Genomic DNA, 22,169 nt, shown 5'->3' on the forward strand with positions numbered 1-22,169 from the left:
AGATTATTTGAGATGATTGGTCGTCCATCCAACACTTCCCTATTTGATTTCATGCTCTGACGATCAAACCATTAGAGTTTTCAACTGGGAAAATGATTGGAAGTCTGAAATGGTATTGACAGGACATTTACATTACGTGATGTGGATTTCTGTCAATCCACACAACCCTAACATTCTGGCCTCTTGTTCTCTTGATCGAACGGTGAGAATTTGGGAAGTTGATTTTCAAAAACACTATGAAAGATTTAAGAGAAAGCAAAAGAGTCCTCGTTCCAACAATTTTGTTAACACACTGAAGAATATATTTAATCTTAACAGCTCAATTCAAACATTAGATGGATTTCAAGACGGACTTAATTGTCGATTTTTACAGAGGCAGGGATCTTGCGAAAATGAATTGGTTAATCGCATGTTCAGACGACGAGACTTTGAGAATATTTAACTGGAAAACTGCTGAGTGTATCATGATATTTCCATATATTCATACACGCAACATCTCATCATGTATCTTTGAACATGATTTAATTATTTCAGGTAAGGTATTTTGTTAGATTGTTACCTTTTGGTATATTTGTATGGAACAATTTGTTAATAGGTGGAGAAGATTCAACAGTCAATGTCATTAATGTTGACAATTTTAAAGTTTTACATACATTTACAACGAAAGAGTGTGGTCGTATATGGTCTTTAGAAGTCGACAAGTACTCCAAGAACGCTTGTTGTAAAAGGACCATTGATGAGGAGGAGCCATTCACTCTAGCAATTTGCTGCGATAAAGGATTGATTTTGGCAAAAGTTCAAAAAACAATGACACATGCAAACAAAATTGTATTAACACCAACACTCGAAAAACTCTCTGATGTGGACATTCTGACAACATCATGGCAATATTCAAGTGAAGACGAAATAGTTATAACATAGAACAATGTATGATTGTAAACTGTAAAATAATGAATGATAGCGCCTCAATGGCGCCCATGAGTAAATACAGTTGACTGTAAGCTTGGTACGAAAATACTGGAATCGTATTCAAGCTCGTATGAGTTTTGATCCGGACGGATGGGCCAGGAAAGTGCGTGCTCATTTCCAATGCTCGCTCGGACGATCTTACAAGTTCTTCTAACTAGGACATTCGAAGAAATAATTTGTCCTTCACTTCTCTTCTCTGTGCAGGTTTAAAAGTGCTCACGTGAGATAATGCCACCGAACCATTCAACAAAACAAAATCTTGAACTGACCTTTTAGTCACAACAACACCCACAATCATGACCTTGGAAATTGTGTATTTTCCAGCTGCAGGAAGAGCAGAATTGTTAAAGCTAATCGCCGAGTATGGTGGACTTGAATACAAGTACACAGGTGTCCCTCGTCAAGATGAATGGCCAAAACTCAAGCCAAACACTCGTTATGGCCAATTACCATACCTCAAGGTCAATGACGATGTCGATATTTATCAAACCATTGCTATTGCAAGATATTTAGCTCAAGAAACCAAGTTGTATCCTGAGGATCGTTTGAAGGCTACTCTTTCTGAAGAGTATATTTTGGCTATCAGTGATGTTTTGGGAAAGTTCTTTGCTCTGTCTGCCATCACCGATGAAGAAGCCAAAAAGGAAGAAGTTAAGAAGATTGTCGAAGGACCACTTAGAGTCACTTTTGGTTCACTGAATCAAACTTTGGAGAAGAATGGTGGATACTTGGTGGGTGAAATTTCTTGGGCTGATTTTTACTTGTATGAAGCTCTTCAATTTTTGGAGTCCAGAGTGAATGTGACTCAAGAAATTCCTCAATGGCCTATTCTCAAGAAGAATATTGAAGGAATTGAAAAGATCAAGTCCTTCTTGGAAAGTGACAGAAATTTAAAGCGTATTAAACAGTAATAAAATTCATAATTCGCAAAAAAAAACAAAAAAATGTCTCCAATCAAGCCTTATGGACAAGCCACACTTGTAGAAGGTGATCGAACACCTCATACTGATATGGAAATGGATAGTTATTGACAATTTGAAATGTTGTTGGAGGAAGCCTCACCATTCCATTTTGCAACACTTTAATGAGAGAAACAACCAATGAATAGTCAACACTTGAAGAAGAGTTTTTGACCAGTTATTGGACAACTCTTCTTCAAGAATCTCAGTGGACTCCTTTGAGAATCCATAGCACCACGGAGAATCGGGATATTGAAACTTGTTGTCCCTTATTGCCCACTCTTCTCGAATTGGTCCTCATGAAAACCGAAACTAACGTTTTTCTGGTTCATGAAAGCCTTAATCAGTTGATCTCACTCACTTTCAAAAAACGCGGTCTCAACCAAGAACAAAATGACCCGAGTATATCCTCAGCCTGCTATAACATCGACTCCATCATCCACTTCTGTGCAGACTCCTCTCAAAGGAACGGGTTCAACCTTTGAAATTCGAAGAATTGAGCACAGTCAGGAGGAGGATACCACGGATAAAGCACCATCCGTAACGGCCTCCTCAACGACTGCTTCTGAACCATGGTCAGAAAATTCATTATCCTCATCACTGTTCAAATCCATCAAATTTTGCCTCATCATGCTCATCTCTACTCTCATTGTGGTGAGTGTGGTGTTGCTGTCGGCCACATGGCTCTCGACCTTTGGTCCTACACTGGTCAGTTTGAGCAACGAAGATCGTGATTACGAAGCCAGAAACATTATAGGGTTTGTGGAACAAACCATTCAACAAATTGCAGCCTCATCACGGGATATTCAACAACAGCTCATTGGAGATGATTTGGACATATATAATGGACCAGTGGTTGAAAAGAAAATGTACAGCGCCTATAAGGTAGGTATCGATTGAGATACATATAGATTGTAACGAACTCGCTTACTTCGTATTTGTGTATTTCCTCAACAGTCTGGACAAAAGAATAGCGGAGGAGTTGCTATTTCGAGTTATATTGGAGATGAGCTTAATTATTGTTTTGGAATTATTTCTTGGACCAATGAGACAGCTGCTCTCTTCAATATCACACGAGAGAATCAGAAAATTTATTATTGTGACTCCCCTCTTTCCACACATAAAGAATGCAATCGAAATCAACGTCCAGATGAAGTTGCTGGCTCTTTTGATTTGAGCAATTTGATATCTCTTTGTAACCAGTATCCAGGAGAACAAGTGTTTTCAGAGAGCTATGCAGATCCTGCCATGGGAATGTACACTTTTATTTCCCTTGTAAATTGTGTTCCAAAACTAAATAATGACTCATCCAACCATCGGAATTCTAATTTTACTTTTTATTATGGAAATGACATGACTACAGGATCTATATCAAAGTTTTTGAAAGACAGCGCGGAAGAAATGGGAGGTCATGCAAGAAGCTTTATTATTGAAACCTCAACTGAGTTTTTGATTGCTCGTAAGTCTCCTATTTAAAACAATAATTGAATATTTATTCCTAGTTACATTTTCGAACTATTGTTGATTCATGACAATCATTTTGAAAGTGGACAATTTTGCTGATGTTAAGCTCACAGAATGGAATCCAAAAGATGGAAGTCTAATTCGAAAAACGTTTAACAATGTCGATGACTCAGAAATTATTTACTTTTCAAAAACAGCGCTCACAAGCTTGAGCCTAAACCATTTTTCACAACTTGAATGTAATGTTCTAACAACTACCAAAGACTCTCAATACTTTATTATTGTCTACAGGCTTTGTGTCATGCACCTTGATTGGACAATAGTTTTAACAGTACCTCAATGGGCCTACATGAAACCTATTGCAATTGCTGTAATTGTTGCTGTTGGAGTTTCTATTGTTATTGTTGTTCTTGGAATCATTTTGGCAGTCATTTTCTCCTTAAAAATCTCCTCACCGATCTATAACTTGATAGAACTATTTGAAAGTGTTGCTAATATGGACCTAGATAACTTGGACATATCACCTAGTAACTTTTTTGAAATCCGAGCTCTTCAAAAACAGTTTTCCTCGATGATTAAGAGAATGAAATTGTACAGGAGTTTTATTCCCTCACATCTATTAGCTGATGTGGAAAAATGTTTGCAAGATAATGTAGAAAGACCTCCTATAGCAAACTCTTCAAGTTCTCAAAACAATGTAATTGAGAAACAGTCATCAAACCGTGTATTTTCAATCATTTCGTCAGGGAAACAAAGCTCTTTTGGGAAAAAAAACAGCAAAAAGAAAATACAATTTTCCAAAGAGGCAAATCACAAATTCTCGTTATACTTGGAAATCAAATATGTCACAATGGTTCAATTGTTATTGGATGGATTGAACGGATGGATTCATACAATTACACCAAATGAAACAGTTTCTCTATTGAGGTAGGTTAGTAAGGAGGTTTGTTCATTCTTCATTCAATGTTGTGATTTATTTGATAATACTTCTGAAAAAGCGATGTTTGCGACCAAGTGAACAGTGTAAGCAGAGCAGCTGGAGCCAATCAAATTTCACCCTTAGAATATGAATCTCTCATTCTTGCCTTCAATGCAACCTCTGGTCAACCAAATCACGAAGAGAAAGCAGCTTCTTTTTGCAACCTTCTTTTGGAAAAATTATTGAACCTCAAAACCGCAAAATGGAAATCACGAGAGTCAGTACAAAGAAGACCTGAGTTACTGAATATGATGAGTTTTAGGTTTGCTATTCTTGCCACTGAATGTTATCTCGGTAACGTTGGAACAAGCAATTCAAAAGTTTTCACACTATTGAGTAGTGGCAAGACCAATCTGAACACAATGACTACTGTGGCTAAAAATCTCGAAATTCCTATTGTATGTTCTGAAAATGTAAGACATGCATGTCTGAATCTCTTCCAGACACGCTATGTGGACACTAAGAATTTCATTGAAGATACCCACATTTCCTATCAGCAACCAAACACACAAGAATTTGAGGCAAGTCGCCCTCATCCCAATCCAGAACAACCCACCTCCATCTATCAATTAGGACTCTCCCTTCAATCCTCAGAAGATGAATGGATGTATGAACTGGCAGATGCTGAAAAAAAGGATGAATGGAATATGTACAATATGGCATGCAGTTTGTTCATGGAAAACAATACCTCTCAGGCTCTGCATCTGTTCGAACAATATTTGAAAATTAATCCAAACGATAAACCAACACAACAAATGATACAACTTTGCAAGAAATCCATCAACAGCAACAAGACATACTGAAGGTCCTGAACACTGAATGACGCGTGAGTTCATAAACCAACTTTCGTTCATCAGTTTGGATTGTAATTGTAATTTGATTGAATGTGAAGGCGAAGAGAAGAATCGATTTAAAAAATTTTCAACTCATATTCGATCATCAGAGTGGACTCCGAGAGAGTGTTCATATCGTGTTGCTGTTGTGGTGAAGACACGTAACGAATTACGCCACCACTCTTTTAAATTAATCATAAATTCTCTTATTCCTTCCCAGCAAGAAGCGACTAGTTGTTATCAAACCGCGGTTTTTAGAATTCTAAATATTGTTGTTGGATATCATCATCACCAATAATATTATTGAGTTCGGTTTAAACGGTTTGAAAAACATCTTGCACAGCTGATAAGCGCTACCAACTGATACAATTATTGCAATTATTATAATTTGGTTTTTCTTGATTGACTACTCTCTGTGTTATCCGTCCCGCACAACATTTTCACAAAGCCTTTCATCACCACAGGGCTAACGAATTACATCAAATCCGAACATTGTTGTCATCACAACAACCATGTACAAACTCAAAGAGAAGGATATCCGAAAAAGGAAGCAAGATGAAATTAATCAAGGAGGAAGTCCCAAGGTAAACGGAAGTAATACATCTCTTCAAATCAACACTTCAAACCTCCAGCCACAAACACCTACAGAAACAACTCCAACCAGTACTGTAAGTGGGTCGTTCACTCCGACACTCTCCACTCCCACAACATTGTCAGGAATGTCATCATCTATGCCTACCTTCGCTTCATCATCGAGCGATCTTCCAATCTCTCCACCTACCAAAAAAACTAAATTTTCAGACCAGGAAATTGTATGTTGTTTCAAGATTTTGTGATATACGTTTTACTAATTAATGATTTTTAGCACGATTTAAAACTTGTCAATGAGCAACGAAAGCGACTTTTATTGAAAAATAAGGAGCTCACCAGATTGAACGATCAATATCAGAAAGAGGCTGCTGAGTCTTCAAGACAACGAGATATTGCACATTCAAACATGATTAGACTTTTAAGACAATTTAATCATGTAAGTATTTGTAAGAAATTTGTTGCTGTGAAATTTTACCATCACTAAATGGTGAAATAAATTATTTTCAAATAATTCAAGATGATCGAGGATGTTATGTTACAACTCTCTAGATTACCTGCAGTTCCGAATGGGAGGGTAGGTGAAGATGTTTTTGCTAAAGTTTATGACACAAATGTGGATGAAGAATCTATCAATCAATTGTTTGAACGGTTCAGGTCGATACTATCTAGAATAGTGCATGCAATTGATGTTTTGAAGGAAGAGAAAATGACTAACAATGAAAAGCAGCTGGAAGAAGGACTTCGAAATCTAAACTCACAGTATAGAGAAATGAAAGATGAATATAACGCCTTGAATGAAAGGTTACAACAATCTGAACAATTAATAAGGAATCTCAAACAACAACTTGAAGATAAGGAAGAAGATTTAAAAACTTCCAAAAACAAAATCGAGAGACTCTCCTATGAGAAAGAAGAATTATTAACATCCACTCCACTAGCCACCCCAGTTTCCCCTTTTACATCTCCAACTAAAGTTTTTCCCTCATCTAGTTTTGATAATTTACCACAAGATGAAACTAAGATGCTTATTGCCCAAAGAGAAGAAGAAATTAACGAATATGTGCAGAAGTACAGCAGAGCCAATGCGTTGAATGAGGAGCTCAAAGCTAAAGTTGAAGAGCTTGAATCTAAGATTAAAAATTTAACATTAGACATTGATTTTTACAAGGACACCCTCCAGAAAGAGAAGTTAAGATTAGAAGCCCATTACGAGAAGTATAACGCTGAAGTTGAGAGGAATAAGTTGAATCTCAAGAATTTAGAAGACACCTATACCTCTTTTAAGGAAAAGATGAAACAAGACTTTGTGGAAGTTAAAAACGAAAACAAACAACTCAAAGACACCATAGAAAAACTAAATAAGGAAAAATCTGAAAATACTCTGTTAAAACAGAACGAACAACTTCTCCAAAAGAAGAAAGAACAAGTTGAAAAATATAACAAGTTAAAGTATAGATATGAAAAGGCTAAGCAGGCTGCAGAGGAAGCCAAAGTTTATAAGCAAGACAAGGAGGACATTATTCGACAGTTGAACATGTACAAGAAGCGAAATGAAGAATTAGCCAAACAAATTTCATCCCAAACTGAAACATCCAAAGAAAGTGCATCCACCTCTGAAGGAGCATCCAAAGAAAGTACTTCGGAAGATCCATCGTTTTTGAAATCAGAAATTATCAAATGGAAAGAACAAAGTGAAATGTTTGAGGCATCATTGAATGACACCATTCAGGCCTATGAAAAGCTTCAACAAGAAAAGGATGAAGTAACTAGGAGAGTTGACAGAGCCGAAGAGCAACGATTGGAGTCCATGAAAGAGAAGGCAAAAATGGAAAAAATAGTGGAATCTGTCAAGGATGATATGAAAAAGATTTCAGATACTTGTGCTGAGCTTGAGCGTGCAAAGAAGCAACAGGAAGAAAGGATACAATCACTAGCCCAAGAAAAGGCAGTGTTGGGCGAGTTAATAGAAAAACAAAAACTGGAAGAGATAATGTATAGGAAAACCCTAGATCAACAACGACAGGCTCTAGATCACTATAAACTGGTAGTACCCAGCCTACACTCTGAAATAGAGCTGCTGAAAACTAAAAATACACAACTGATACAGGACTTGGAGAAGAAAGAAAATGAATGCAACAAACAATCTCTTGCTATTAAGAGGTTAAACGAAGAGAAACAACGAAAGAAAGAAGCCGAAATTGCTAGTGCTAGCACTGACGATTATTTCAAGAGAAAGATTACTTGCACACAGTGTAACGATCGAGAAGTGGATCATGTCATTTGCCGATGTTTCCATACTTTTTGCAAGGAATGTGTCAACTTAAATATCAAAACAAGAAACAGGAAATGCCCAAAATGTGGCGTTCGTTACGATCAAAACGATGTGAAACAATTTTACCTCAATTAAATTATTTACTTAATGTATCATGAAGTTTCAAAGTCACCGCTTTCGAAATGCAAAAATGGAGCACGAGACCTTTAAACTCTTGTTGGCTTTTTGGGTCCACTCAATCATGTTCACAGTGCAATCCAGAAACACCTTTCTTTGAAGCTATTAAGAAAGCAAATATTATTTGCCACTCACAACGATGGAACGAATACACAGTCCAATAATATCTTTCACACCTTCTAATATTTTCTCTTGTACTGAGAAGTTTTTCCTCCTCGCTTTGCTGTTTTCACTGCTTGCTTTTTGTTCTTTTTTTCTAGCAACTCTTTTAACAGTGGTGTGATAATTGGCTCATCACTCTTTCTGTCATAATAGGCTGAAGACCCAACACCACCAAGAGCCAAAGGAATTGCAGATGATTTTTTGCTTGAAGAGCTTCCTTCAGAATGGCTGTCACTTGCATCAAGACCGAGCCCACTCGTAGTTGAGCTGTTATCCAGGCTGAGTGGTTGAAGAGTAAGCTCTTTTGGTTGCTTCAATTGTTCCAAGAATTTTAAATAGTGCTCATCCTTAAATATAGTGCCGTCTCTTGGATCTTTCTTCTTTGGTTTTGGTACCATTTGAAGAGGACAATATTCCATGGTCATTGTGGTTTCCCTCCAAATAGACGAATTCGTTGTAGGGTTGCTAGTGTTTGGCAGTAAAGGTGTAGCGTCTTCGTCCTCGTCATCTTTGCTCAATGTCACTGATGCTTGTAGGGTTGAAAGCTGTGTTGATTTAGCTAATTCCATAAACTCATTTCTAAATTGATGTAATAAATTAACATTTGCAAAGTTCAAATAGGCAATACTTGGAAACACTTGTGTGGTGGTTTTGTAGCCACAATGGAAATCACTCCAATTAATTTTCTTTGGATCATAAATAATTTTCGTAGATGAAATACTTGAATTATCACTACCACTGCTAACAGTATTTGTTTTCTCTACTAGAAAAGATCTAGGGACGCATTTACCAATAAAGTCCTCCTCCGTGAAATTGTATGGTATATTCCGAATGATCGCCTTGGTTTTGTTTTTCACGAGACTTCCGTAATGTTGTTCATTACTATTGCTAACATGAGTTTGAGATATTGAAGCGGCTGCTGAAGTATTGTTGTTAGTAGAGGAGCCTTTTGAAGCATGTGCCTTCTTATTTCCTTGCTTTTTTTGTTGCTGAGAGGTACCTGAGACCTCAGATGATGAAGTAGAAGGCTTATTACTTTTAGTACCTGATGCTATTGATGGAGAGGTCGGTGGTGTTACTGATGATGCAACAACGGATGATACATTACGATTTGGTTCGGAATTTACATTTGTTGATGCTCCTTCCTTCAATTCAGGAGTTGTTGATCCACTACTATGGCTGCTCGGAAGTGCACTACCACCACTCTCTGAATTAGCAGCAGCAGAAACAGAAGCAGCAGTTGTTTGAGTCGTCGTGTGGGGTGTTGTTGTCTTTTTCACCCACAAAACGGGTTGATGGCCAAACTTTCCACTCATTTTTTGTGGTCTTTTTCAATTTTAGAAATTAATTTCTTTTTTGTTGGGAATTTCTTGTGCAGCAACCAATTCTTCAAAATTTAATATGATTCAATCTATTAAAATAAATTATAATTGTACAATACTGTATTTACAGAAATCCAATGTTGATGAAAATTGATTAATCTTCATACAATATGTCTTTGTATTTTTCTCGATATTGTCCTAAAAACTTTTCTCTCAAATAAGGACAAGTCACCTTGACTTTCCATCCATGTTGTTTGGCATAATCAAAGCAAGCCTTTGCAAAAGGCATAGCCACTCCTTTTCCACGACACGAGTCCGGAATTTCAATATGATAAAACTCATGAACCACAAACGAATTTAACTTCTTTTCATCTTCTCCCATCATCATACCACGAACATGAATCTTCTTCTTTTCAAATTCTAAAATAGCCTTGCTATTGGTTGATGATGAGGTTGGTGATGATGGTTGCAAACTCCCAAAATCACCATTGCCCACAACACATGAAAATTGATCCTCTCCGACGTGAAGATGTTCCGAAAAGTAAGCCTCCGACATTTTTTGATGATCAACAGCAACACTGGAAAAGGTATGAAATTGATTTCTTGAATTGAAGATTGCCCATCGATGAGATGATGAGGACCATGTTATGAGTAGAGCAGGACTGTTGTTGTTGTGCTTATAAATACTAACACCACTACAAGGTGATAGACAGACAGCTCTGTTTAATGCAACAACAGACAATTTTTTCATTGTTGATGAGTTGTCTGTTCATGCGGAGGAATGTTGAATTGATGAGGATGATTATGGACAAAACGTCAACAACTTCAAGTGATCATGAGCAATGATACTCAATTTGAGCCTGAGGTCAATATGGCTGTACAAAAAACCTCATTAATCACAATGCCCTCAATCTAATTGTAATAATGGCAAAAGCAAGAATTGCCATTGTCTGAAGAACAGATTATGGAGCTCACGCATGCACAAGTAACTATTTGTAAATAAGTACGCGGTGATTTAAGCTGTCACATATCACTAATTCTCCAGTTAACTCGTTCAAACACATGCCTGTGACAGCAGAAAATTGGTTCATTCTTGAATTCTCCTCTCCAAACGACTTTAAGAATGAGCCATCTTTTTCAAAAATTTGAATTCGGTGATTGTCGCTAACAATGATATGCTTTGCTACCTTATCAAAAACCAATGCAAAAGGGTGATCAAATTCTCCATTAAGCTGTCCGTACTTTCCAAATGATTTTATACATTGCCAATTATCTCTATTTTCATTCATGCGAAATATTTGAATTTTGTGGGAAGGAAAAGTTTCACTTATTATGATATCGCCATCGTCACTAAAATCAATACCATATGGACTCTGAACTTTCATACTTTGAACTAGCTCTCCTGTTTTTACATTCAAAATTTTCATGTTATGCTCGTCCCAATCGCAAATATATGCATGACTGTTGCAAAAATTCATTTCACTTTGGCTCCCTAATATTTTGAATTTTGTACAACCTTACCTTTTAGAGCTCAATAACACTATTCCTTGAGGAGAAACAAAAATTTGAGAAATCCAAATGCTATTACATGCCTCCATATTTGGAGATTTTTCTAACAACTCATTCAAATCATATTTGTAAACTCCAAAATTTTCACATCCAAAAATTAGGGCATCGTTGTTTTTACCATCATAATTTTCTTCGACACATAAAAAGAGAGGATATTTAGAAGGACTTGGAATAGATGTACGGAATTCTTTCGTGTGTAGATCAAAAACCATTATTCGAGAATTACGAGTGTCAGAAATTAAAATACACGAATGAGAATACGATATTTTGACATCAAAGGGACAATGAAATAGATGTGAATCAGTGCCATAAACTCCAAATCGTCCGAATGTATGTACAAGTTCAAAATTCATGGAAAATGGTTGAGCTCTTCTCTTCACTGTTCTCATCTTTTGTATTAATTTTTCAATCAGCTCATAGGCATTGGTTCCATTTGGCTCATTCATGAATTCGTCATGATGGTTTTCATCATTATTTCTTGTGGCCTGTCGTTTCGGCAATAAATGTATTAAAATAATTTTGACAACATCGGATCGTGAGTCGTCCTCCCAACAACAAGCATTCAATTCCCTCCAACCATCATGAGTGTTGTTGTGCAAGTCTTGAGGTTGGTACGACGATCTTGGATCATCATTATCATTCAATTTCATTTTTTTGTTGCGCTTCTTGTTGTTGATTGGAGGTCCTAATGAACAGAGAGATGTAGAGTCGTTGAGAGTGGTGGACTCATAGGCAGAAGAGAAAAAGATCTAACTCTTTTCTATATGAAGCTTGTTTTGATAAGGTGAACAAGCCTCACTCAAACACGAGAGTACAAGAATTTTTCAAAGCCTTGAGAAGTGGAAACGAAAGGCTTTTTTCCGCGCTTTGATCGACATTATGGGTTAATTTTTTTCACGAAACGAGTCTTTGTGTCTGATCTATCTTAGAAGAAGAGTTTCATATTTTGCATCATTAGACTGAAAAGCTCAGCAAAATTGTAAAAATTATTTTTGTTTGATAAATTTGCAAAAAATTAATCAAAAAATTGTCTAAACAACTCATAAATGGGAAACGCTGTTCTCCATTCTTCATCATCATCACCAAAAAACTATTGGACCACTCGAAGATGGTGGTTTCGAAGAATGAATGAAAAAGTATTGGATAGACAGCGAATAGAAAAAACTGGTCAATCCTTCCTATTTTCGGAACAAGAAATGGATGACATGATGAGGAGATTGAGAACAAAAAGCTATCTCACCCCGTCCATGAACGGCAAATATATTGGTTTGGCATTGATCACTCTGCTCACTTTTTGTGCAATTGTTACAACGTTGGACTACAGAAGACACGAAGAATATTTAGCCGCTCTTAGCTTGGAAGAGTCTAGCAAGTATGGAAAACTTTCAAGGATTACCGCTGAGACACACAACAACAGCCATCATGAAAGACCGAGAATACCACAAGACTTTAGAAGATTTTAAATTTGTGGCAACATATATGAACGCAGAAAGATGCGGAAAACACTAAGATTTTCATGAAATGAAGAACAAACCCTCGTCTAATCTCTACGTAAGAAATTGGTGACACTAAAACTAATTTTGATTCTAATAAGGGGTTGCTGTTAACCATATTTTGTTAAGGATGGAGATATAGTATGCGGTGTTTTAATGTTCGATGCCATGATCTCACTGATTGAGAGGAATGGAAATGGCAAGAAGGTTGTAATTTTCAAAAATAAATTTATCGAAACAAATTGGTTTCAAAAATTGTGAATTATTTACTATGATATATCCAATATTGGCGTAGAAGACGGTGACAAAATCGTGTTTGTTGGAGAAGATGTCGATGATGATGCTCCTTGATCCACAAACGGATCACTAAAACTTCGATTCATTCTCGGTTCAAGAACTGCAGCGTTGGAGGAAAATGTTGTTGATTTCTTGATGCCTGTACCCTGAGTGACGCTGGGTAGTTTTGGTGTCTCTCCAGATTGTTGTTTTAAAGGTGATACCAGCTTGTTGGAGGTTGAATTAACGTCAGTAGGTTTTGTTGAGTTTGTAGAACCATGGCTTGATTGTTGTTGAGGAGATTGTGAGGTGGCAGAAGGACTTGAATTGTTTGGACTCTGTTGATGTAGTGGTCCGTATGAATTCGATGAGTTAGTAATGCTCAAATTCTCTAAATTTTTGCTAATAAGGGAGCTAAGATCTGAGTCTTGAAAAGTCGCTGATTGTTTTGACTCTGTCTTACTGTTATTGCTAACCTTTTGTAAGGTTGCGTTAATGGTTGTTGTTGTTGATGATGATGATGGTAATTTGGAAGGATATGGTACTGAATTTGGTGAGGTGTTTGATGTGATACTTGTAGGCTTAACTTGTGTTGATGACATGCTAGGTTGGCTTGTTGTTGTCTGTATGCTTGTACTGCTAATTTTGAAAGTATTGGAGGATGTTTGCTTCAAGCTATTTACAATTGTGGTTGCCGTTATTACTGATGCTCCTTCATTATTTATCTTTGCCACCTCCGCCAGCTTGTCTTGCATGTCAAAAATCAACTTATCTCCGATATTAGTCATGAAATGTGGGTTTACAATTAATGAATCCTTGTGAATGCTTGATGTACCATTCTCAGGACTACCAATTGTCATTTTCATGCTTTCTGGAGCAATTCCAAACTTTTTCAAAAGCTCCAATTTCTCTCTCTTGTGTTTTGAATTCAAATTCATGACTTCTTCGTAGTGCTTTTGAGCCAAGGCTTCCCATTGCATCTCGAATTCTTCGGGAAGTTTTGTGGCATTCAAAGAATTGCCGGTTGGTTTGGAATTTGTTGGGCTTGTACGAATGCTCTTTCCGTTTGGTTGAGTCTGTTGAGAGGTATTATTTTGTGTTGCATGGTTTGGTTGGCCTCTCAACAACGGTGATGACCTTTGGTCGTTTGTTGGAGAATCTTTTTGCTTTGTCACGTCAGCAATTTTCTTGGTCTCTATTGTCAGATTACTTTTGTCATGCTTTGCTACTTCACCTTGTGCAGGAGTTGCTGGTGAATTTGTGCTTATGGGTTGTTGAGGTTGAGGATTTGGTTTAGTCATTGATTGACTATTTGAATTGCTGGTGGCAACTCCGTATGTTTGTTGAGTGACATTTTGTGTTTGTTTTGGTTCTGTTTGGCCCAACACATTATTCGTAAGAGGTTTTGTTGATGTCGATATTGGTTGTGGTTTTACATTTGTTTGAGCACAGGCAGGTGTCTGAGTTGATGATTGCTTAACACCACTCACATTCGAACTGACTTGATTTTGTGGTATCGACTGAGGAAATGTGTTTTGAGAGAGGAAGTTACTTTCTGTACTTTTTGGTGAGGATGCTTGTTGTTGTTTTTTGTTCATGGTCATATCGAGTTGTGTTGGTAGCACTAATGTTGTAGTTTCCTTAATGTGGGTAATGACTGGGCCATTGAATGGAGAAATTGGTCCAGGACTTGCCAGGTTAATAATTTCCATTTCCTTAACAGGGGTTGATTTGGTGTCACTTGATTTGGTAGGAGTGTTTGGAGTGTCAATAAGAATTAAATTATCCACGTGGCTAGTTGAAGAGGTAGAAGCTGAAATGTTGGTGTTTGTGTCTTTGGAGAGCTCTGATGCAGATGTTTCTGGATTTGAGGCTGTACTATCTGCACTTGCCTTTGTTGTCAAAAACTTTAGCTTTGCTTTTGTCAAACATTCCGCCAATGCTGTCGAAATAGAATCAACAAATGACTCTGTCAATGAAAGTTCATTTACCATTTCTCTGGCAACATCTAAAGGAGTGTCCTTACGTAAATTGAATGGAAATTTGATTTCCTTATACTTCTTGCTTCCTTCTATCTTAATATATAGTTTGGTGTTCACAGAGTACTTGTCATTTGTTGAGTCATTTCCAAGAACCACTCTGACATCCTCCAATTCTTCATCAGATTCGTCACTAACATCATTGCTCTCTTCCTCATGTCCAAAGTAAAATACAGTGTCATTGTTTCTATTATCTGTCATGAAAGGATGTTCCATCAGTTCTGCAGCATTCGGCCGTATATCCTTATGACAAATGCACAAGTTAATAAATTCCTTAACATCGGGATCTTTGACTTTTTCGATACCCTCAGGTTTAACACCAGACGTGACTCTTCTGTAAACTTGAGCAATACTGTTACATTCACAATATGGATATTCACCGGTTACCATTTCCAGAACACACAATCCAAACGCATAAATATCTACTTTTTCATTATAACATTCTTCATATAATTCTGGTGCCATAAACTCAGGTGTTCCATTCACTGAAGTAGCAAATTTTTTATCCTTCATACTGACAGAAAGTCCTAAATCTCCAATTTTCACCTCACCTCTACTGCCGTTCATGAAAATATTGTCACATTTCAAGTCTCTATGAATTATTGATAAAGAGTGCAAATATTTCAAACCCTCGAGAATTTGTTTGCACCACTTTTTGATATTTCTAAGTCTCACTTTTTTTGAGTTGCGAATGAAGCTTCATTAGCAATGATGACATTCAATAATTAACAGATAGCACCACTGTTGGTCTGATCAAAAGTATATGATTTCTGTACTTACTCTTTGAGTGTACCAGAGCTCATCAACTCAGTGATAAATATCAAGTATTCACCGTCATCAGTTTCCCATGAGTCATAAATTTCCATGATCGATGGATGTTTCACTTGTCCAAGAATCGAAATCTCCTGAAGCATCTTCTTCTTTTGAGATAGAGCAACACCGGTAAGTTTGATTTGGTTCCATGCAACTTCAATACCTTCCTCCGTGTCATAGGCGCGATAACTTCAGTTAAAGTTTTTCGAAATTGTGATGATGGCGAGAATAACGGTATACCGAGTCGTTCCGTGATGAATTGGACGAAATGTTAAACTCGTGAAACTTACACTGTTTTGAAGGCACCCGAACCTAAGAGTTCTTTCTTTGAGTATCTTCCCTTTGGGTCAGTTTTAATTTCCTTTGACATGATGAGATATTGGTAATTGTTGTTGCTACGATGCTATGAGATGTAGAAATAAAATCAATAATGATGATGATATGCCGAACAACAGGTTTGTTCGCAATAATAATAAATTCCTTGTTATCAATAAAGACAGTTTTTCCACGAGTATGATGTGATGTTGAAGCAAGTGATGATAATTCTCCCGAGCAGAGAAAAACACAACCAAATTGAATCTCTCCCTTGCAACGAAGGCTTCTGGATATCAGACGGGTAACAATGATTCTTTACGGAATAAAAGAGGAATGGCAACGACCCAAAAGAATGATTCAATCCCGTAATATTCCAGTTGTTGTTGGCTTTGCCCAATTCCAATAAACGTAAATTCAGAGTACAATTTGTTGTTGTGGTACTGATGATAACAAAGGATTTGTTGTTGGTTATTCTCCACAATTCTCCACAATAATATTAATAAAATCAAGAAGCTCTTTCAACGAGCAATCACGTAGCAGCGTTGATGTTGTTGAACAAATTTCAACTCTCACAACGCACCAGCTGCCCACAGTAATATCAACACACTTTGTTGGCGGTTTTTTTCGCTCGGTTTGGGTTGCTGTGCTTGGAAAGAGGCTTCTCTTTTGGAGAAGTTCTTGAAGGGTGGTGTAATAACAAAGTGACTCGATCAACAATGATTTGATTCGTGTCTTCTCCTCAAGAGAGTGTTATTGGGAGTAGGCAATTTATGGGATAAAAGAGGAGTTAATATCAATTTCAGTTCTCATGATGATGATGATGGGTCAGCTTGCTTTGGCAACCATCGACTCATTGCAGGTAACAACACCATTTTGTACTCTGATGAACTTCCCTCTCAAAAATTAACAACATGTCAGAGTGGAGAATACAAAACGGAGGGTCGACCCTCCAACCAAGAATTTGTAGAACTTTAGTAAGCGTAATATTAGAATTAAGGCCAAACACTAAACACTAATCGTTGGAGTTGCTCTTCATTTGGCCTATGAGAGGATTATATTACAACAACTCAAAAAATTGCGAATTTTAATGTTGGTGCATGCCGGATCATAACGACATGCCAACTCTGAACGAAGAAGAGAAGACCGTCATTCAAAGAAGACAAACCACGGAGAGAAGGCTTCATTCTCTTCTTGCTCATCTTCAATTGCTCGGAATTCCATCTCCGTTTTTCAGACATGCCTCTCATGCTGTTCAATATGCGAATCATCATCTCTTGAGCACAAATCATCATGATGGGAATGATGATCGGAACAATAGCACGGTGAACCTTCATCCATCTTCTTCTTTATCCTCTGAAGATGCAGCAACATCCAAAACGAAATTATCAAAGGCAACAAGAAAACAAGAAGGAAAGATTATTCTGAATAGTAATAATAATGGACGAACCAACAACAAGTTAAACTCTCTTGAAAACTTGTACCGAAACTTGAGACCTCATGCACTTCAGTCTTCACAGACCACCCCGAATAGTCGAGAGGAGCAACTCAACAAAACGCTCCAACAAATGGCTGTACAATCGACCAAATCAAGAATTGGAGGTTCCGATGTCTTACTGCAATTTTCTCCTCTAGTGACAGGCCAAGTCAGACATTCACAAGTCACTTACATTTCTCCTCACTCGGCTTCGGAATCTGCAGATTCAACCTCACTGCAAGCTGGGATTCTTTTGGTAGCCTCAACAAGGGCGGACGTGAGAAGAGCTTTTATTGAGAGATTATGTCAAGCTGCTGTAGAAAGATCGGCGCTTGTCTACTCGATTGCCACTCAGGGAGGTGTCAATGTATCGACCGATGGAGTCTACAAGTTATCGACGCATCCAACCTTGTCGAGGAGAGCAATTTTGAATGCATTGCTTAGACATGGAGCTCATTTACTTGTGTTTGGAACGATTAGCACACGAGACGATGTCATGTCCTTGATGGATGCTGCTTACACAGGTTATCATTGTGTTGCTGAAATTTATGGGGAATCTGCTCATGATGTGCTGTCGAGGTTGGAAGCTATTGGTGTCGACGTTTCCATGTTGCCTCAGAACTTGAGAATTGTGGTGCCAGCCATTCCTAGCGTCGCTACTGCCAGCACACAGTAAGAACAACAACAAAAACCAAATTCGGAATTCAATGTGAGATGTGAATTGAATAGAATCATAATATCGTGAAGGAAACAAGCTTGTATTGTCATCCATGTTTTGTTTCTGCGTCGCAAAGTTATTTCATCGAATTATGAGTAGAAGAATTGAAATTTATTGTTACTGATGGAATTACTCATCATCATACAAGCGCATGATGACCAAGTATAATAAAGGAGGAGAGAATTAGGGATGATGAAGTGATGATGAACAAAATGCTCTACTATTCTACTATTGAACACTCTGGAGCGAAATGGTAGGTATTCCGCACAACATGTTGTTGTTGTTGTTATATAATCAAATATATTATTTAGAAACCATGAATCTTTAGATTTTCCTTTGTTACGATTTCTTCTTCTAAAAGGAATTCAGAAATGTTATCACGTTGGTCTCCAGAAACTTGGATGACCTTTCCAGCCTTCTCATCTTCCACAATGGTTCCGTTGCAACAGAATTTATGTTTGACAGCGCTGATAAACTTCTTAAACTTAAAGTTGCGGGGTAAACCTTCGACAATCGTAACGCACTTTCTACCGTTACGCTTTTGCACTCGGATGTGGACGAATTGTTGTTCAATCACTCCAGTACCAGTTGAGAGTTGATTAGAATCGGCACTGTCTCTGAAAGGATCAAATGTTTGAAAGTTTTGAATTTCTCCAGACATGATGATGATGTTGTTGTTGAATATTTTTTCGATTTGATTTTATTTTTGTGTTTTCAATTTGAAAATTTATTGTGGTGGTGAAGGGTTCAATAATTCAATTACTACAATCAGAATGAACGAACATGATTCCACAACTCGACATCTGTGATCATTCCTTCCAAATTAATTAACGCCCAAACTTTTGTTGGATGGCCTCAAATAAAGTCAACTCTGGATGTTCTCTCTTCTCCTTTGGAAATTCCATCAACACGTAAGAAAGTAATTCTCTAAGTTTTACAGAGCGCTCAACAATGGCTGGGACGACTTTTGTGTTAAATTCCTCTTCAATTTTAGCGTCATTTGGTGAAAAGGTATGAATATAGATCAATGGACGATCGCAAATAGTTGCTGCCAACCAACTCTGAATCACTTTTAGATATCGATCATTTCCAAACATCCCACATCCCCAGAATCCTGATGCCAACGGTATCTTGTCATTAATTTTTGAGAGAACTTTTGAATATTCACAATTCTCACCATTCGTTTGCTGTAAAAGATTATCGGAAGACTTCAATGCAAATCCACAGACAGCTTTGAGGAGATCTCTTGTCATGTACTCTTTTTGGAATTGCATATGTCCCATTCCTTGTAAAGCATCCATTGCAATGAGTTGATTACTTTTCACATTCTCAACCATGATGGGCTGTTTGTCTTCATAGTCTTCGAAAGACATATTTCGAATGTAACCCTTAATATTGGAATATCGTTGCCAACCCACTAAGCGAATGGTTTCGTTGGGCTGCATTTGGGGGCACACTAAAATTGAAATAAATAATTCAGGTATTTCTGCAAACATTATTTCCTCTTGTGCAACGGCACCAGATAAGACATGACCGCCAATCATGCAATTAGCAAAATCTACCATAAGAGTGTCCAAATTGTCTTGAATTTTTCCAGAGACGAATTTGAGAGGAATCATTGATCGTTGATCGTTCATCCATGGACTATTTTCAAAACTGTTCATTTGTAATACTCTTCTTTCGATAATCATAACCTCATCAAGAATTGAGTCATTTCTTAACGATTGCTCCCATTCATAATGCTTGTCAAAGTAATTGATGAGTGACGAGAGGAAGGTCGAGCAAGCGACACTCAAAAATAGACCAAATTCAAAATCATGACACTTTGGATGATGAATACCTTTCCTTTTTCTAAACAAGCACAAAAAAGCACAACTCAAAACAGATCGAATTTTTCTTCTACTTAGACAGAAGTCACATGGGTTTGAGATTTCTAAAATTGGTAAATAACCTTCAGGAATTAAATCTTGAACTTGTAATGCCCATTTCACAATATTCGGAAAGATTTGTTTACAAAATTTCAGTTCTCCTTTACCATCCTTCTTGAAAAGAAATGAAAGGTTGTGAAAATGATAATTTGTTGAACTTTCCAACTCTTCAGTAGTTTCGGAAACGTGTTCTTGATGACATTCTCGAATTGCTTGATCTAACTCTTTAACAAGTTGAATGAACTCATGGATCGATTGTATGCAAGATTTGTTGGTCGCGAAGGGAGTTAATTTTTGACAAATGACTCGCCATTCATACTCATAGAAATGTGGCAGAGGTACTTGAGTTGGTTTGGTTGAAGATGAGGACCAAGATCTTGGAGCTTGTTGGGACATTTTTTAGGGATTGGTTCAAGTTCACAAGTTCCCTCTTTTCGAGCTTGTTTGTTCAAGACAAAATGGATTGCCAGCAATGCATTAGATTCGAGAAAGAACAACAACAAGAAGAGTGAATCCAAGTTTTGAAATGTAAATCGTTTGAAAAGTCAAATTTCATAGGACATGATAATTATTGTAATTCATGGCGTTAGGAGATCTTGCCAAGTGTTGTTGTTGGTGATTCAGAAAGGGGCCATAACAACGGTCCCTCATCCGTTCGTTGTGATAATTTTCACTCTCACGCCATTGATCTTTGCGTGTGGTGCACCGTCGTTACAAATCCAATACTACTACGCCTTATTACTAATCCTGTACTATCTAAGCAAAACTACGAATAGAAAAAATGAAATTTTATGAAATCCCGACGGCCCTTCCGAAAGAAATTGTTTTTGAAATTATCTGCATGGCTATGCCCAGTGATACGTTTTCAAAATATATTATTTATTACATTGTGTGATTCGTAGGAGTGATTCATTATTGGAAAATGTTGTAGTAGAAGAATTGAATTTGCCCTACTCCAGAAGAGATTTAATGAACGGAGAATATATGGAGAGATTTTTGGAATGTTTCCACTATTTTGATGCGATCTTATTGAATGATCATTACTCTCCTACCAAGCAGGTTGCCAAATTATTTTCAATATTGCGAGAATCCATTGATACTGTTATCAACAAGATTCGAAAGTTCAGGAACAATTCAAAACTCTCAGATTGAATGGTTCAAGATATGAATCTGATTATTATATCAATGAATTCACTTATTCAGCACTTCAGGCGGAAACATTTTTTGAAATTGAAATATTTTATTTTGACACTAAATTGAGTATATTGGGCCCAGCGATTTTTCTATCGTACGCTGGATGCAAAATAATCCAGCGAAAATCAATAAGAATAAAAATAGGGATGAGAAATGTGACACATTTACACTTTCCACTGCAAAGAATGTCACTCTTTATTACAGAGAGGACAATCCCCAAATAACCTTGGTTTACATTTCAGCGTTGGGCACTTTGATGGCCGTGTTTGAAATGTTTTGAGAATCAAGATTGGGACAGCACAATTAGAGGGAACTATTCTCTCTCGAAATCAAATTAAGGTTTTGCAAAGAGTATTGTTTGAGGAAAATAATGACGAAATTCAGTCAAGGAAAAAGTTGAATCAGTCCATGAAAAAGATTCATTCAAAAATAGTCACAGTCAGTTTATTTGGGTTTTGTTTGAATACACTTGGCAAGTCCACGACAGACATCCCAGCAGAAGGAGGCAAAGGGAAACTTTCGGTTATCACAGCATAAGCCAACTGTGAGCAGGTTTGGAGTTGATTCGTGTACTGTCAACAAATGTTTTGGCATCTGAGTCTGCAAAACGATTCACTTCTCC

The 22,169-nt window shown here is 37.2% G+C and overlaps 11 protein-coding genes across 11 annotated transcripts; 5 read left to right on the top strand and 6 right to left on the bottom strand.

The window, feature by feature from the left end:
• Positions 1–335: 335 nt before the first annotated feature.
• On the top strand, positions 336–921 carry FDP41_004202 (uncharacterized protein; the record flags this gene model as incomplete). The annotated part of the gene is made up of 2 exons (XM_044707592.1): positions 336–534; positions 596–921. The coding sequence occupies 2 exons, from the start codon at positions 336–338 to the stop codon at positions 919–921; spliced, it is 525 nt and encodes a 174-aa protein (XP_044561620.1).
• A 344-nt stretch (positions 922–1,265) lies between these two features.
• On the top strand, positions 1,266–1,880 carry FDP41_004203 (uncharacterized protein; the record flags this gene model as incomplete). The annotated part of the gene is made up of 1 exon (XM_044707593.1): positions 1,266–1,880. The coding sequence occupies one exon, from the start codon at positions 1,266–1,268 to the stop codon at positions 1,878–1,880; it is 615 nt and encodes a 204-aa protein (XP_044561621.1).
• A 441-nt stretch (positions 1,881–2,321) lies between these two features.
• Positions 2,322–5,174, top strand: FDP41_004204 (uncharacterized protein; the record flags this gene model as incomplete). The annotated part of the gene is made up of 4 exons (XM_044707594.1): positions 2,322–2,813; positions 2,886–3,387; positions 3,476–4,319; positions 4,391–5,174. The coding sequence occupies 4 exons, from the start codon at positions 2,322–2,324 to the stop codon at positions 5,172–5,174; spliced, it is 2,622 nt and encodes an 873-aa protein (XP_044561622.1).
• A 542-nt stretch (positions 5,175–5,716) lies between these two features.
• FDP41_004205 (uncharacterized protein) lies at positions 5,717–8,202 on the top strand (the record flags this gene model as incomplete). Its single annotated transcript, XM_044707595.1, has 3 exons — positions 5,717–6,016; positions 6,070–6,231; positions 6,313–8,202. The coding sequence occupies 3 exons, from the start codon at positions 5,717–5,719 to the stop codon at positions 8,200–8,202; spliced, it is 2,352 nt and encodes a 783-aa protein (XP_044561623.1).
• Positions 8,203–8,423: 221 nt separating this feature from the next.
• On the bottom strand, positions 8,424–9,722 carry FDP41_004206 (uncharacterized protein; the record flags this gene model as incomplete). Its single annotated transcript, XM_044707596.1, has 1 exon — positions 8,424–9,722. The coding sequence occupies one exon, from the start codon at positions 9,720–9,722 to the stop codon at positions 8,424–8,426; it is 1,299 nt and encodes a 432-aa protein (XP_044561624.1).
• Positions 9,723–9,882: 160 nt separating this feature from the next.
• On the bottom strand, positions 9,883–10,284 carry FDP41_004207 (uncharacterized protein; the record flags this gene model as incomplete). Its single annotated transcript, XM_044707597.1, has 1 exon — positions 9,883–10,284. The coding sequence occupies one exon, from the start codon at positions 10,282–10,284 to the stop codon at positions 9,883–9,885; it is 402 nt and encodes a 133-aa protein (XP_044561625.1).
• A 433-nt stretch (positions 10,285–10,717) lies between these two features.
• On the bottom strand, positions 10,718–11,947 carry FDP41_004208 (uncharacterized protein; the record flags this gene model as incomplete). The annotated part of the gene is made up of 2 exons (XM_044707598.1): positions 10,718–11,189; positions 11,250–11,947. The coding sequence occupies 2 exons, from the start codon at positions 11,945–11,947 to the stop codon at positions 10,718–10,720; spliced, it is 1,170 nt and encodes a 389-aa protein (XP_044561626.1).
• Positions 11,948–13,059: 1,112 nt separating this feature from the next.
• Positions 13,060–16,288, bottom strand: FDP41_004209 (uncharacterized protein; the record flags this gene model as incomplete). Its single annotated transcript, XM_044707599.1, has 3 exons — positions 13,060–15,802; positions 15,886–16,107; positions 16,209–16,288. The coding sequence occupies 3 exons, from the start codon at positions 16,286–16,288 to the stop codon at positions 13,060–13,062; spliced, it is 3,045 nt and encodes a 1,014-aa protein (XP_044561627.1).
• A 1,060-nt stretch (positions 16,289–17,348) lies between these two features.
• FDP41_004210 (uncharacterized protein) lies at positions 17,349–18,383 on the top strand (the record flags this gene model as incomplete). The annotated part of the gene is made up of 1 exon (XM_044707601.1): positions 17,349–18,383. One exon carries the CDS (start codon positions 17,349–17,351, stop codon positions 18,381–18,383), a length of 1,035 nt encoding a protein of 344 aa, XP_044561628.1.
• Positions 18,384–18,732: 349 nt separating this feature from the next.
• Positions 18,733–19,086, bottom strand: FDP41_004211 (uncharacterized protein; the record flags this gene model as incomplete). Its single annotated transcript, XM_044707602.1, has 1 exon — positions 18,733–19,086. The coding sequence occupies one exon, from the start codon at positions 19,084–19,086 to the stop codon at positions 18,733–18,735; it is 354 nt and encodes a 117-aa protein (XP_044561629.1).
• A 166-nt stretch (positions 19,087–19,252) lies between these two features.
• Positions 19,253–20,749, bottom strand: FDP41_004212 (uncharacterized protein; the record flags this gene model as incomplete). The annotated part of the gene is made up of 1 exon (XM_044707603.1): positions 19,253–20,749. The coding sequence occupies one exon, from the start codon at positions 20,747–20,749 to the stop codon at positions 19,253–19,255; it is 1,497 nt and encodes a 498-aa protein (XP_044561630.1).
• Positions 20,750–22,169: the final 1,420 nt, after the last annotated feature.

The sequence above is a fragment of the Naegleria fowleri genome (assembly GCF_008403515.1).
Source record: "Naegleria fowleri strain ATCC 30894 chromosome Unknown tig36, whole genome shotgun sequence".
Lineage (NCBI taxonomy): Eukaryota > Heterolobosea > Eutetramitea > Acrasida > Naegleriidae > Naegleria > Naegleria fowleri.